The 15,186-nt window shown below is 42.3% G+C and overlaps 1 protein-coding gene across 7 annotated transcripts in view; it reads right to left on the reverse strand.

Moving 5' to 3' along the window:
- Positions 1–14,215, reverse strand: part of strip2 (striatin interacting protein 2) — a 29,490-nt gene extending 15,275 nt beyond the window's left edge. For 2 of the 7 annotated variants that reach the window (XM_085768693.1, XM_085768692.1), the window contains exons 1-9: positions 13,867–14,215; positions 8,280–8,349; positions 7,175–7,249; positions 3,529–3,663; positions 3,073–3,193; positions 1,900–1,968; positions 980–1,086; positions 747–874; positions 148–336 (exon numbers count right to left, since the gene is read on the reverse strand). In XM_085768693.1, the coding sequence (XP_085624819.1) occupies positions 148–336; positions 747–874; positions 980–1,086; positions 1,900–1,968; positions 3,073–3,193; positions 3,529–3,663; positions 7,175–7,249; positions 8,280–8,349; positions 13,867–13,887 (915 nt within the window). In that variant the 5' untranslated portion in view covers positions 13,888–14,215. Of the gene's footprint in view, positions 1–147; positions 337–746; positions 875–979; positions 1,087–1,899; positions 1,969–3,072; positions 3,194–3,528; positions 3,664–7,165; positions 7,250–8,279; positions 8,350–13,776 lie in introns of all 7 variants that reach the window. The other 5 variants (XM_085768690.1, XM_085768688.1, XM_085768689.1 and 2 more) reach the window with 3 other exon arrangements.
- Between the last annotated feature and the right edge of the window lie 971 nt (positions 14,216–15,186).

Here is a 15,186-nt window from a genome sequence, read left to right on the forward strand (position 1 = left end):
ATCGGGAGAAAAGCATATCGTCCCAGCCCTACTACTTTATGAAGGTGATCGAAGAGGAAATAAAAGATTGGTGATTTTATCAATGTCACACGACTGGTGCACTCTAAACGTGTTAGTGTGTGGGTGATGGGAGGGGGGGGGCAGTACCCTGCGGCTGCGGCGGCCTCTCTTTTGCTGCTGCTGCTGTTCGATGAGCTCCATGGCGGAGGCTGGAGGCGAGGCCGCTCTCATGGCCCGGACCACCTTGATGCTGTCCTCCGGCAGCGGAGGAAGGTTGAAACGCTCTCTGCCCCGCACCTTCATCTCCTGGAGCTCCTCGAAACCCCCCAAAGTGAACTGGAAGGAGACAGAAACACATCAATGTACAGATGAATGCAGAATGAAACGAAGAGGGTGGCGAGTGTACAGTAATACAATGGAAGTAGCATGACACACCCCTGATTACAAATTTAAAATGTCTGTGGCTTATAACGATTTTAATCAATGTAATCTTCACATTGAAAAAAAATAGTTTCTAAATGTCTGGAAGGACAAAATAAATCAGCATTTCACAAGAGAAAGTGACTAATTATTTTTGTGCAGAGGAAATCTCATTTATCTAGCCCCCACCACCATCCCTGACAAAGTCTGATAAATCCTTACTAATAAGAATTTACAATATAAAAAAACATAATGACACAGCTAGAAAAGACACAGCTGCAGATGCGCAAAAACTGACTGGGGCTGCAGGTCGTTGATCTACTTACCAGTATTGTCTTCCAGAGCAGCAGTAGTACTTTCTTCATGGGGAAGTGTGGGGCATTCATGCTGCAGAACTTGGTCACCATGGTGAAGAGGAGAAGGGCGAAGGGCTCTCCGTTGTACAGAGGTGCACCTGAGGGGTCAATGGTCAAAGCCAGTGTTTTTTTGGATTATGTATGTGGATATATTCAGTTAATATATACTATAATGTAATTTGAACACACTATATAACACACACCTAACTCAGTCTTGAAGGCCTCTCTTGCTGCGATCCACTCGGGTCGATCCTCCTCTGTTTGAACTCTAATGGTTTCCACCATTAAATACATGATGCTCAGTAACACTCTGTAAGAAACATGAACACAGCTCAGCTTGAATGTGTGTATGTTTGTATTTGTGTGTGTGTGTGTGTGGGTGTGAGGCATTTAACTGGTGTCCAAACAATGATAATGGGCCTAAAAGGTTTCCATGTACAAGAAACAGTAGTACAATGGAGGAGATGGTGAGTAACAATAAATGATAAGTGCTTGGTTTATGCAGTCCACTCATGTTTATTAAAATGGGAGGAGATGATTCATGGGCTCTGCCAGATAATGTCAGATAATGCACCATCCATTCATAATTACCTGATGTTAAGTCAGGTTGTGTTTTGTGCATTAAATGCTTTATTCACTCGACAAAGCTCAATTTTGTAGCTGCAATTAGGTGTAAATGTACTCCGCTAGCCTGTAATTATGTGCAAGTGTTCATCTGGGGAATGCACAGACGGTTTGTGTGTATGTGAAAGTATGAGTGTGTATGTGTGTGTGCGTGTGTGTGGAAAGGAGCATTTGGCCTATTTTGTTCAAAAATCAATTCTGTTAAATGAAAGTAGAGAATGAAAACGAATGTGGGGGGATGAGAGACTAAGACTATAATTAAATTTGATTCCCACTAAGGTGTGTGTGCGTGTGTGTGTGACCAGATGATAGAAAGGTAAGCATGACAAATATCAAAATGAATTGAAGAATTGTAAGGGAAGCCGGCAAGGAAGGAGACATAAAATTGAGGAGGGGAAAAATATAGTGCACAGACTAATATTTTTTTTATACAGTATATCACTTATTGGCTTCTTTCTGATTTAAATAGGTGGAGTAGATTGTGAGTAATATTCCTCACCTGAGCTCTGTGCTGTCTGCAAGAGAGATGGCAGGTTTCCTCACTGCACTGCTGCACGCCTGGCTGTTACTGCACACACAAGTAAATAATTATATTATTTTAGCAGTTTATTATTTAAAATGACGAGCCAGTCTGCACAGTCACGCATTCAAATACAGAAAAGGTGAGAATAAATAACCACATAATATAATAATAATGACAAAAAGATAAAGATGAGGTTTCACACAGATTTTCAATGCGATGCCTTTTTCTGTTTGTTGTATACCAAGTAATGACCTGCAAAGCGCCATGTGTTTGTGTTTGCCTGATTGGCTTGCTTGCGCTGCTTGGCTGTGCTGCCTGGTGATAGGACAGACTGTGCCATGATGCCTCAGAGCAGCTTATGTAACAACAAAGACGCGCTGGATCCCAACTGGGACTGGAACCAGCAGCAACAAAGCCGACTTGAAGGAGGCGCTGCCGCCCCGCGTCCTGAACGCACGGTTTGAAGCGTGGATCACAGACAGTGTGTTTCCTGTATTCCTGTATTTCAGTCACTCTCTGTGTATTTTTAATCCCACCACCTTCCTCTCCTCCTCTCGTTTTGACTGAGCCCTGTTTGTAGTAGGAAGGAGATGGAGGATTTTGGGGAGGAAACTGTGGAGGGATGGGTGCTGAGGGAGTTGGGCTTCAGAAATTGGAGGATTCTGAGGGATGTTTGATCTTGTAACAAGGAAAACATCAACATCACTTCTTTTCCTTTAGGGCTTGAACCTGTGGCATGAAACCTGCCTAGAGCGCCAGATAGGAAGGAAGACATTTCTTTATCTGACATTTTTAATAGCACATCTACCCTTTATCACAGCCCTCACCCTTCCCTTTATTGCTGCAGACCTTCACCCAAGGAGGAAACAAACTGGAAACAGATATGAGGAGCTGTGCTGCACCTCTGAGGCCCTGTCTACCTCTCAGGCTTGCTTTTCCATGTGCCCCTTTCTTTTACCTGCTAATATAAACAGTAATTCTATAGTTTCACCGCTCAAAACTAATGTTAAAGTAACACTGAAGCATTGATTATTTCATTAAAGCCACATTAGTCTTGATTTATCGCAGTAATTAATGTCATTACTATTACTGATGTCTGCTGAAGTAGTTAAGAAACATTTGTAATGATGCAGATAGCCTACTACTCACTCTATCTCCATGGTGAGCAGCTCCAGCAGCGCAGTGAAGATGCCCATGTCATAAAGCAGAAAGACGTTGTGCCTGGACCAGTGGAGCACATCCACCTCTGTGTCGCACTCATCAAACACTCCTGAGGAAGGGCGACAGCAAAATGGGACACAAAGGGAGTGTTTTTAAATGTGTGATATATTTCATATTTCCAGGTTATTGAGTAATACACATAATACACTATGTGCTATTCTTTGCACTCATGCAATAGTTAATGTAGTTTTACATGAATGCCACTTGCTGTCTGTTATAATAATATAATAATATAATAATATAATATACTGTATTGAGCCGCGAATGTATGGTAAAGTAAAAAGTTATTATCAACAGACAGCTGAGAATAAACTGCTATGGTGCAGGACGTTTTTCATGAAAGACACTGGAGTAGCTGCAGTGTGCCAGGCCTACTGTACATACCCTGAGCCAGGTAGAGGATGGCCCTGGCCACCTTCAGCCTCTTGTCCCTGTCCGTCACCTCCAGCGCGTCCAGCAGCCTCATCACATACGCCCTCTGCTCCTCCACCGTGAGCTCGATCCACCTCCTGCCTCGAGCTTCAGGGAGGACACAACAGCAGTGTTCAAGGTTAGCTGCTGCAGAGGCACTTTCTCTGTATCTTTCCCCAGTGCCTCAGATAACCCAGTTGAAGCTCAGTATCTATGCTGTGCTTTATTGCAATTTTCTTCTTTTTTGGTATTTTGTGTTTATTAAAAATGGAAATTAAGAGATGGAGGTTGACCTGTCCTTTAAAAAGACAACTTTTTGGGGTGCTCTGGTGAGTGAGTGACAGCAGCACATTATTTCCAAACCCCCCATTTTTCCCCCCATTTCCTAATAAAGGTATTGATACTTTTACTGAAAAAATATTCAAAAAGACACCAGTTGGAAAAATATTGCTGTAATTTCTTGTGAACCAATAGCCAACATGACTACTAGCCATGGCTACTACTAAACTTCTTAGCTACTACAGCAGATGCACAAGTTTAGAAGAGAAATAAAGTTGGGGTGGAAACCCTCGCCGGGCGGACCTTTCCTGCATGTCATTCCCCCTCTCTCTGCCTCCCCCTTTCCTGTCTATATCACTATGTACTATCAAATAAAAAAGGCCAAAAAGCCAAAAAAAAAAAGAAGAGGAATAAAGTTGAGTAAAGCACCTTGTGATTCTTATCTGGGAGAGGTGTTATATAAATAAAATGTACTTTACTATTCACTTTACTTTATTTGTTAGCTTAATTTGGCTATCACTAGACTTGTAGTTCTTGAGACTGGTCTTGGTCTCAAGACCACTTTTTTGTGGTCTTGGTCTTGTCTCGGTCTCGACAGTGTTTGGTCTCGGTCTCAGGTCTCTCGGTCTCTCGGTCTCGCAATGTCTCAGACTGGCAGAACGGTCTCGAAGGGATTTGTAGCCTACAATATCCAGGCAGGCATGATTTTTTTTTTGGATATCATTATTTATACGCCCCCTTCAAGTGGTACCAATCACATGAATTTTGTGACATAGACGCATTGGACTCGTCCTCTCGCATTCTACAACTCATCTGGAATAGCAAAATATGGTGTAACTAGTTGTTTTGTTTTTTTGGTCTCATTCTTGGTCTCGGTCTTGAGCTCAACTGGTCTTAGTCTTGACTTGGTCTGTCTTGGTCTTGGTCTTGATACTCTCTGGTCTTGGTAGTGTCTTGGTCTCGGTTCAGGCGGTCTTGACTACAAGTCTAGCTATCACTAGTCAGCCCAAACTTGTCCTCCTCTAGCAACTGAATTACTCGTTAGCTTAATTAATCACCATACACTTTCTGCATTATCACACTGAATCAACCATACATGTTGATGATGCATCATGCTCATTTTAGCATACTGAATCATTAGCCACTGGGAGCTGTTCACACTCTTTAGCTTATGTCTCATCATTTACACTTGTTAGTTTAGTGTAGAATATTATGATACTCATTTTCTTTTATATCAGCCACTTTGTGCTCTATTACCATGTGGTATTAATAAAGCATTTAAGCCACAGTGTATTATGTAGTCTACAGTAGGCTAATGCAAAATGTAATTAGTACTGGTGACTGCAAATTGTTTTAGTCAAACTGTTATCTCGACCCAGACCCTCACAGTCATCATGTTGTAGTAGCCTATGTGTGTAAATATAGAAGCTGACGACCGCTTTGATCTGTGTGTCATTAGCTTTTAACATCATGTTCAGGCCCACTGCATCAGCTCTAGAAATAGCTGAAAGCTAAGGAGTGCACATAGAGCAGTAATTACCAGAGCCAGTGGCATCATAAGGAGAGAAGAGAGCTTACGCACACAAAAAAGGAAGATTATTACCACTATCAAAAATGTAGACTTCTGTGAAGTCAATGTCAAACCACTACAGAAAGCATTGAATTTGAAATGCAGGCTTCTCTGGCGAGGATTCAAGCCCCGTGTAAGTCCTCTATTCTTAGACTCTTCATTTGATTAAGTGGACAGTAATAGGCATTAGCAGTGCAACATCATCATCATGATCAGTGAGGAGCCCTGATCTTTTAATATACTCTGACTGCACCGTCTACTCAAGTCAGGAAGTACTTTCTAATTTCAGCACCGTCCCCAAAACTATATTTTTCTTCCCACAATCAGAATTAGACATGTTGTGGTAATCATTCATGTGAGTGACTCGATTTATGGGCACTAATGAGCAAACTGTCAGTGGCTGTAATATATACATACACACGCACACACACATAAAAAGTCAAAGAGTCAAACCCTTTGACAACTAACACACAGTGCTCACTGAACTACACAAAGACACACTAATGAAAAGCCTCTGATTCACGGACGGCAGCTCTGTGCTCTATCTCTGTAAAACAGCAGCCAGAGAAGCTCTCATCTAATCCAGCTATTCATTACCACTCAGCTTGGAGAGGAGGTGTCAGATAAAGGAGGACGGCGCTCATCTCGCTCTTTTTCAACTCCAAATGGCAAGGTACTCTTTTGTCTACGATGTGTGCTGTTTTTGTGGCTCTTTCCCTATTCACAGTATGTGTTGCTCCACACAGTTTCTTTTTCCAAAATGAGTGGCCCTTGATTCCCAGAAAAATGACTTTTTTGGAGCTATGTGCACCAAACAGGGGGGAATGGCAGTAAATGATAATGCTACTCTATTTCTGTATGCTGAGTATTGGTTATACTAACAAGAAAAAAACATTTATATTCATGAGAACATGCTGATTTCTGCACAAGATATATTACTTTAGCATATCAAGTAAAGAAACCCTGTATTCAGGCCTCATCTCATCAGACTGCCCAATAAAGGTCCACGTTGGGAAAAGCCGCTTTGTTCCTGGTAACCAATAATTAATCACATAGTCCCATCTGTATCTGCAGGGATATTCATTCTTTGAAGAGCTTAAAAGAGCAGAGCTTTGATGTACCCGGTCACACTGTCACCTCACACCAATCAACAACGACACACTGGAGAGCAATTTTGGCTTGTGTTGTACCTTTGACGTGAGAAAACTGATCTGAACACACGGCATTTACAGCTTTTTAGTGGAAAGTGGAGAAATGCACAGAGGACTAGAAGAGAGAAATGGTCTCACGATGAAGAAATTGTTGAAATCTAAGCTGAGGTTGAGCTTCAGTCAGCCTGTAATTTTGTTATTTCTCCTGTAATTCCCTCCAATACACATGCTGTCTTGTGTGCAGCACGTTGGGAGAGCAGTTAACCTTCAACATTTCACTTAAGAACACTGTTATCAAGCAGTAAACTGGATCCATTAGAGGCGTTCAGAGCTACACAAAAGCACTCAGTCTTGTTGTGTCAGTCCACGTTGGCGGAGGAGTTGTCAAGGTCTCGGTGATAAACAACAGCAACAACACAGCAGCAGCAGTTTACTGGCTGTTGGCAGAGTGTGACCATTTGTAACCCCATACTGTGTTTACTTTCAATTCCTGAGAGGCAGTGGCAGAGAAGGGAGGGAAACACCTGCTATCATACAGGTAATCTAAACACAGGAAGAAGTGTCTCTCTCTCTCACACACACACACACACAAACACACACTCACACTCACTCTCACTACCATGGCTCCTGAAGTCCTCCTCAAAGTAGTCTCTGTTCAGGGCAAACTCCGGCTCCTCTGTGTAGCTGTAGAGCTCTGGAGAGAACGAAACACAAGATTATAGCTGGTTGAGTAATCGACAAGATGATTGACAGGAAATTAATGAGCAACAATCTTGGTAATGGCTTGATTGTTTTCATTTTCTGGTTTGCAGCCTCTCCATTATGAGGACTTGCTGCTCTTTTTTTGATATTTTGACTCTTTATGGATGAAGCGATTGTCTAACAGTCGGACAATTTGTCACGTTGTCAAACATCCCCTCCTGTTCTCAGAGCAGACATCGTCCCTCTGCCCCCGAGGAGCTGTCGCTACAAGACTGCTGCCATTCTCTGCCCGCTCATGTGTGTGTGTGTGTGTGTGTGTGTGTGTGTTTTTGCCAGTGTGACTAACACTCTTGGCAAATGAGCTGCCGCTTGCCATAAACCAAGAGGACAATCATTTTGACTTTAAATCACTGCTGTTATTCACTTTTTTTTTCTTTCCATGCACTGCTGGATATGGAGTTGGTGCTGGACAGAACAGGAATCTAAATTATACACTTCAAATAAACGAAAGCACAATCAGAAACTCTCTATTTATGCATCTTTTGGCTGCAAATCACACACGAGGCGTTACCAGATACACAGATGCTGGAGCAGCTCCTCAGGTCTGAATGTATAATCACAGTGTTTACGATTACTCATAATAACATTAGTCACGCAATATGTACTATGTCTGAAAAACATGACAAGGCGAGAACATTTCGTTCTGTGTGTCAGCTTATTGTCCTTTTTTTGTTTTGAATGAAAAACACTGTAACATAAAACGACAGAGCAAAAGCTAAAGGAATGTGAGACTGCATTCATTTTCCCAATCAGCAGCATGTTAAAATCTGAAACCAGAGGTATTACACAAGTCTGTGGGTGAAATCTTATCTTATCTCACATTGCAACCATTCATAATTGTAGCTGAAAGTCAGGCTCAGTTTGATCTGAAATAAATGGATCAAAGCTACTAGTGAAGCTTCTGCATGAATGATGATTCATGGGGAAAAAAATATTTCTAAATGTTTTAGGTGAGTATTTACCTGAGAGCTCAGCTGTGAGTGTGTCTGTGTCTCCATACTCAAACTCCAGGTTGGGAGACTCCATGGAGCTCTGCGAACAAGAACAACAACACACATCAACACACACTGTAGTCTGACCCTGAACTCGATGAAACAGAAACACATACTCAAACATACAACGCACTACTCCCAGTTCCATCTACTACTCTGTTCTCCATTCGCGGTCTGCTCCACACGTCGCCCACGCACTCTCCAGCTTCGTTCACAGGTTTGCCTCATCATGTGTTTTTTCACGTTATGATTGGCTGCTGGACATTTTTTTTTCCCTCTCACATCCTCTTATCCAGAGCGGCTCACAGTTACAGGTGCTCTCTCTGGGCACACACGGCCACAGTGCTGCTTTAATCAGTGTGATTAAACCGCTACCAGAGGTTCTCCATAACAAAGTAGTCCATCAGGCTGCACATAAAGAAGCAATAAACTGTAATAATGCAGAGGTGAGGAAAGAGGGGGCAGCAGGGGCCGACATGACCCCTGGTCCACAGCAGCTTAGCGAGGGTCTCTCTGAGCTCTGACTGTAACCTCACCCTGTGATTAGCACGTGCCCATGAGACAGACTGCACACATTCAGATCCCTGTGACCACGCTCACTGCTGCATGCTGTTGCAAAAGTGTACATTTAGCTTTTTCAAGCCACTTCAGTCCAGACAAAGGAAAATAATCACAGATTTTTTTTCCATTTCCATGATATGAAACTAAGATGGTGAATATTGTTTAAGTCCCCCTAAGGGGGCATTTTAAAATTTGTAAAAAATAATGCTCTGCTATGACTATTTTTTGATTAAAATTGCTTTCCCACAAAAAAGTTGTTTGAAAAAACTCTCAAAGAAGCTAAAAACACGTCTACTATTTCCCCCTCATTAGAAAATCCAGGTTCTATGAATATTCATGTGTATGCAAATGCTTCATGACTTGCGCCCGCCCACCGCCACCGGGTTGCTCGGTAACGGCGGTGTGCGAGAGCAGGGGAGACATCAAAACATGAAATTCGCACTGAGATTCGAACCCTGGTCTCCCGTATTCAAGGCAGCAACAATACCTCTGGGCCACATCAACCAATATTACTTTTGAACATCTAGCTGTATTAGTAGATGTGAAGTGTCACCATCACAGTGAACAACAAATGAGATGCAAAAAAAAATCAACGGGATTGGTTGCTATGGATTCTGACGTATTAAACCTGACTGGGTGCTGAAAACCTGAATCCAACTTTTTCAGACTCTGGCTTTGAAACTGCATTTTCAAATCTAAAATGCTCAGTTATGGCATGCATTAGCAACTTCGCTGCTGAAATGTCTTGTAGCAGAACCCAAACACTACATTGACATGTTAATAATTTCAAAAAATACATTTTTGGTTTAGGGGGTCTTTAACATCATACCTGCAAAATTTCAGTATAGCACTGTGATTGTGAGGTTGTAGGTTAGCATGTAGATAAGCGCAAAGTACAGCTGTGCCTGTAACTTGTTCCTCTATCTTTGTGAGGACATCATTAACATTTCTTCACCACACCCTTATACTAAACCATGACTGAAAGCCCACTTACTATAACCCAGTCTAATCCTAAAACTAAACCCTCAAACTGTCAGAAAATGACGACCAATCAAAATCTCCTCACTCTGTTAAAAAAAAAGAGCTCTTTTGGTCACATACACACAAGTGAAACAAACACTTCACTCACATATAGGGAATAGAAAGTGCACATACAGTAATGATCACAACTCACTTAAGGCACAACGAAAAAGCATGTAGACGTACAAGCAGCACAGGCCGTCACATCAAGGCCTTCTAGTGTATGTTTAAAAGTTTTAGAGTTGTAAATAAAGGGTTCATGGAGAGTGACACCTCTGTATGATCACTGACTGGGACAAATAGGAGTCTAAAAGCCTGGTGACTGGAACATTTTTATCTCCTTATCTTTTGGGTGGGGGATGTGAAATGATTAAATTTCCCTACAGGGATGATTAAAGATTCATATTATGTTAATCAGAATTAAGAAACACCACCGGCAGCACTGACAGGCTCTGAGCTCTGAGTGTTAGATGTGTTTAACCCTGTGAAGCCTGCCCCGAGGGCCGGACCACAGACTGTAAATAAGGATGTGCTCTGACTCAGCTATATCCTGGTTAAATAACTGTCATGTAACTGTCTCCTATAAATACCTGCTGCAACCATCCAGTGAAATACACAGACCGGCAGCTGGCGGTTTGTTTATGACACCGAGCCCCGGTGATGTGATTTGATGTCATCGCTCGCTGCACTTTTAAACCAGGAAATGAAAAACACTTGGGAGCACAGATGAGTCAACAAAATTACCCACAAGTCTGAGCGCAGGTACAGGAAGCCTGTGGGTTTGTGAGCAGGTGCTGCATCACTTTCTTAGCAGGTGATCCCAGTTCTGACTGACTGGCTACAACTCTCTACATCTCCAGAGTCCTCTTTAGCCTGCTACATTACAGCCTTGTCACTAATGCATTCAATAACACATAATGCTCAATATTGATCTAGATGTAAGTGACCAATTAGGATATATTAATTTCTTTGACAATAATCTTAAAGATGATCTTTTATAGCTGCTTTTCAAACTATACAAGTATATTATTTATTTGTACATATTTTTCTGTGTCTCTTAAAACTAATTCACTTCACTATAAAATGCAAAATCTATATTTTAGACTGTGAAATCAATGCCGACTAAAGCTGCTACTGTAATTTAACACAAACTTCTACAACAGGGAAGCTTTTATCGTGTTCACTGTGCTGTTTGCTTTGCCTTACATATACAGTAGCTATTACAGAGTGGTAGGGTGATATCATCACCGCTGCGGGCAGGCAACACCAACACTCATCCACCGCTGCCACAGCACAACCCCTCCATTCATCCTGCTGTCTGATGGTTCAAGCCCATGAACTCAATATTTATCATTGCTCACTAGTGTGTTGAATATTTCGATTATTAATTTAGTGCACAAAATGTTAGATGATTGTGAAAACTCCCAACCACAATTTCCCCTGACCCAAGGTAACTCTTGTTTGACACTGCTCTTCACTACTACTCCCTCCTTTTTCATTCTCATTCTCATTTATAGCAGCTACAGTATATGGACTCACCTTTTTACACATATGGACAACCCCAAGTCACTTCTGGTGCCCTCAATACACCTCAGCATTATGAGATGCGGAGGATTTAGTCTTGTTGGTGCTAGGTACTAAAGACTAAAATGTACAATATCTAAGTCTAATCCTACTATTAAAGGGCCATCTCCTCTTTAACTTTTATTCTAAAGAGAAAAAGAAGAGAAATCCTAGTTTGAGAAAGAACCTAATGATTATTCTCATTAAATTAACCCTAGTTTTTCATCAACCATTCACTATTTGTCATTTATGGTCCATTGCAATTCTTCAAAGCCCAATTTGACATAATTCAACATCTTATTTTGTTTGGCCAAAAGTTCAAAAACAAACCATACTAAATCTGTAACTCGGGATCTCTCATTCTAACAAGCTGAAACCAACTGATTTTGGGGCTTTTTACTCAGAAAACAATTGATTAACTTTACTTTACTACTTTACTTTTCTTTACTTTACTTTGAGGCAGTTAATTCCCCATCATTTGACTCATCAATCAATAAATTGTTTCAGCACTAATGACAAAGTCCTCACATCTGAGAAAGTGAAACCAGGCAACTTTTGACAGTTTTTCTTCATTGACGACTCTGCTTTGATTATCTAAATTGCCATCTATTAAAGTCGTCTCATCCTTCAGGGGTTTAATAAAGATCCCACTGTCACCTGGGGACACTGATGTGACCGCTCTTTCCACACCCAACCGAGACCTCTATAATCCCCCGGAGCACCAACAGAGACAACGCTGCATCTCTCTCTCTCCCTCTAAATTGTCTTTTTTTTAATCCATTCTTCCCCCTCCGCCTCCAGCTGATAACGAAAGCTGGGCCCTTTTGCTCCAAACTGGCACAGCGTCTGTGCTCCAACACTCTGCATGCACCACATCAGTGTGCAAACACTGGGCACAGCGTCAAGGCAGACCACCCCCCCACTCCTACCGACATATGCCACACAGACAGCAGATAACGGCTCTACCCAGCACCAAGCACGGACAGTTTACATCCATGAATGAATCAGATTTTGAGGTTAACTTCACCCAACAGACAGACCGACACTGGATCCCAGTCGTAGTAGTGCAGCGAGGCCAGGCAGCATCAACATCAACACATGGCTTTGACGTTAAGTGCTTTTAACGTCTGTGTCATTCACCCAATACAACACCAGCCAACCAACCCCCACCTCCCCCCACTTCCCAGAATGCAATGAGATGAATATGCTCTAGTTCCCTCAAAACCGTCCAATGTGCTCACACACAGAAGGTGGAGCAGTGTTTATGGGCTGGATTTTGGCCCTGTATGACCTCACTGGGCTGAACAACCCAGGAGTGAACCCCCATCTTTGTGTTATTTTTTCATGAGGGTATAAATTATAGCTGCATGGCACTGAAACAGCCCCCATCAGACTGAATGTGAATCATCCATATCTACAAAAGCAGAGTGGACTTATTTCAGAAGAGCACTCTTAAAATCACATTAGATGCGTGAACTTGATCCATGGTAATATTTAAACCTTTTTGACTAGATTAAAAAATATATTATCAGGTCAAATATGCTATTGATTTATCTGTATAGACTGTTTTTGTTAGTGGCTGAAAACAGTGATAAAAAAGCCCAAAGTGACATTTTTGAATTGGTTTGTGTGACCATCTGCTTAAAGGCACATTATACATTAGTTTACTATGATATTAATTACCACAATTGCCAGTTATTTTTCTGTCAATGAACTGATCAATGAGCTGTAAGACAATTACTACTATCAAACACATTAGTCCAAAGCTAATAAGTCAACTAAATATTGATCTTGGTTCTTAAATGTGAGGATTTTCTGCTTTTCCTTGGATTCCAGTGATATGGATATTATAATAAGCCAATGGATACAACACGAGGGAATCAAAATCTATAATCAGTAGGCTGAATGAATGTGATATCGAGATACAGTATATGTTTGGTGCTGGTGGTGCTGGTGCTAGTGGTGGTCTTGACAGCAGCAGTCACATTTCACCACCTGCATTCCCCACGTTGAGCACCAATGTAGGATTACAGCTGGGTTATTTATAGGAGCCGGTTGCCAAAATAACACCCGGGTGTCTGCCTGTCTGCATGCATGCACGCTGCCGAGCCAAGACAGCGACTCACCGCATGGAGAGAGGACGTTCAGCTGGTCAGAAAGCTCCCCAGCAACAACAACACACACATTTACACTACACACACACACACACTTATAACACACACACATATGCAGGAGGGCGCACACGCACACCTTCCAGTGCGCTCCTACACACCATAAGCTGCCGTAGCCGACTGACTGTACACAAAACGCCTCTCACATTTACCTCCGACTCCTTCTGCTGATCCTTGAACACATCTTTCCCTTTCGGCCTCTGTCTGTCGCCGTTATCGTTAAGGTTATTAATGATAGGTACCTCCATGTCCTCCGCCTGCATCTTGCACGGTTCGGCGCGGCTCACTTCTTCACCTCCTCCGCGGGTAGCGCATCACCGGTCCGGTGGAGAGAGCTGAGACTGCACCGGTGTGGCACCGGCACCGCACCAGGAGGAGCAGGACAAGCAGGAGGAGCAGCCACCGCACTCCGGAGCTTTTTATATATGTAGCTACACACACAGAAAGAGAGAGACACACACACACACACAGGGAGAGAGAGACACAGACACACACACTGCCAGCCTCTGCTCCAGAGCTCAAGTTGAGGTTCTCCTCCTCCTCCTCCTGCTACTCCAACCACCACCTCCACCACTCCTCCTATCACAACTCAAGACTGTTTGATTTGCTGTCCCCGTGCGCCCCGAGAGGGCGGGGTTAGGGAAGGCAGCATGACAGCAGAGGGGAGGCATCAGCTGCCCACATCAAAGTAACGGGAGGTGGTGTTACACGGGGTCAGTGTGGAAGGAATAAAGGAATAATGCACAAAGGACGAATGTTAGTTTTAGAGTGGAGGGAGAAGAAACCATGACAATGTTAGTGCTGCATCATCAGAGAAGTAAAAAGAAATCTAAATACATTTCATTGCTATAAGTGAAATTCATCTTTAACTTTTGTTAAAACTTAAACTTAACTTTTGGTGTGCAGCTAGTTACTCTGTAAAACATCTCCCACATGTAACAATTAACATGAAACAAGTAAATATTTCACCATTGAACTACACAGGGCAGTGGTGAGAGCTGCAGGCAGCTAATCACAATAATGCACTGAAAATGGGCTTTTAGTGCTTTTGGAAATTGTCATTTCATTCTGGACCTGAGTGCTGATTGAAAGTGAAAATGCTGGAAAAAAACTGAAACTGAAAAAAAAAGTTTTAATGATCTTAGAGAGAGAGAGAAAGACTTTGAATTCACATATTCAGTATCTACAAATGGCCTCCACTGATTTGCAAGATAAGAAATACCCCAGCCATCAGCCATGGACTGGATCCACATTGTGGTAAAACATAGTGGAACACAATTTAAAACCACCTGACCATCACATGACACTCATGGGAACTGTAGTCATTGTCACAGAGGCTCCGTAACACTGAGCAAAAAGTCTTATTATGCTGATTCTCTTTGCTCTCAAGTAAATTATTGATATGTGGAGGTTGGGTTGGTGTGTGTAATCTGCTGCCACACACACACACAGACAACCTCTGACTGTGAAAACCACTTAAGATGACATGATTGGATTGAACAGTTGAATGTAGGAGAGAGCTGTTGGTGGGCGTAACCACCTGGCAGAACAGCAGGGGGCGA

Source organism: Trachurus japonicus, chromosome 23, assembly GCF_045865225.1.
Source record: "Trachurus japonicus isolate A0001 chromosome 23, Traja_1.0".
Classification (NCBI taxonomy): domain Eukaryota; kingdom Metazoa; phylum Chordata; class Actinopteri; order Carangiformes; family Carangidae; genus Trachurus; species Trachurus japonicus.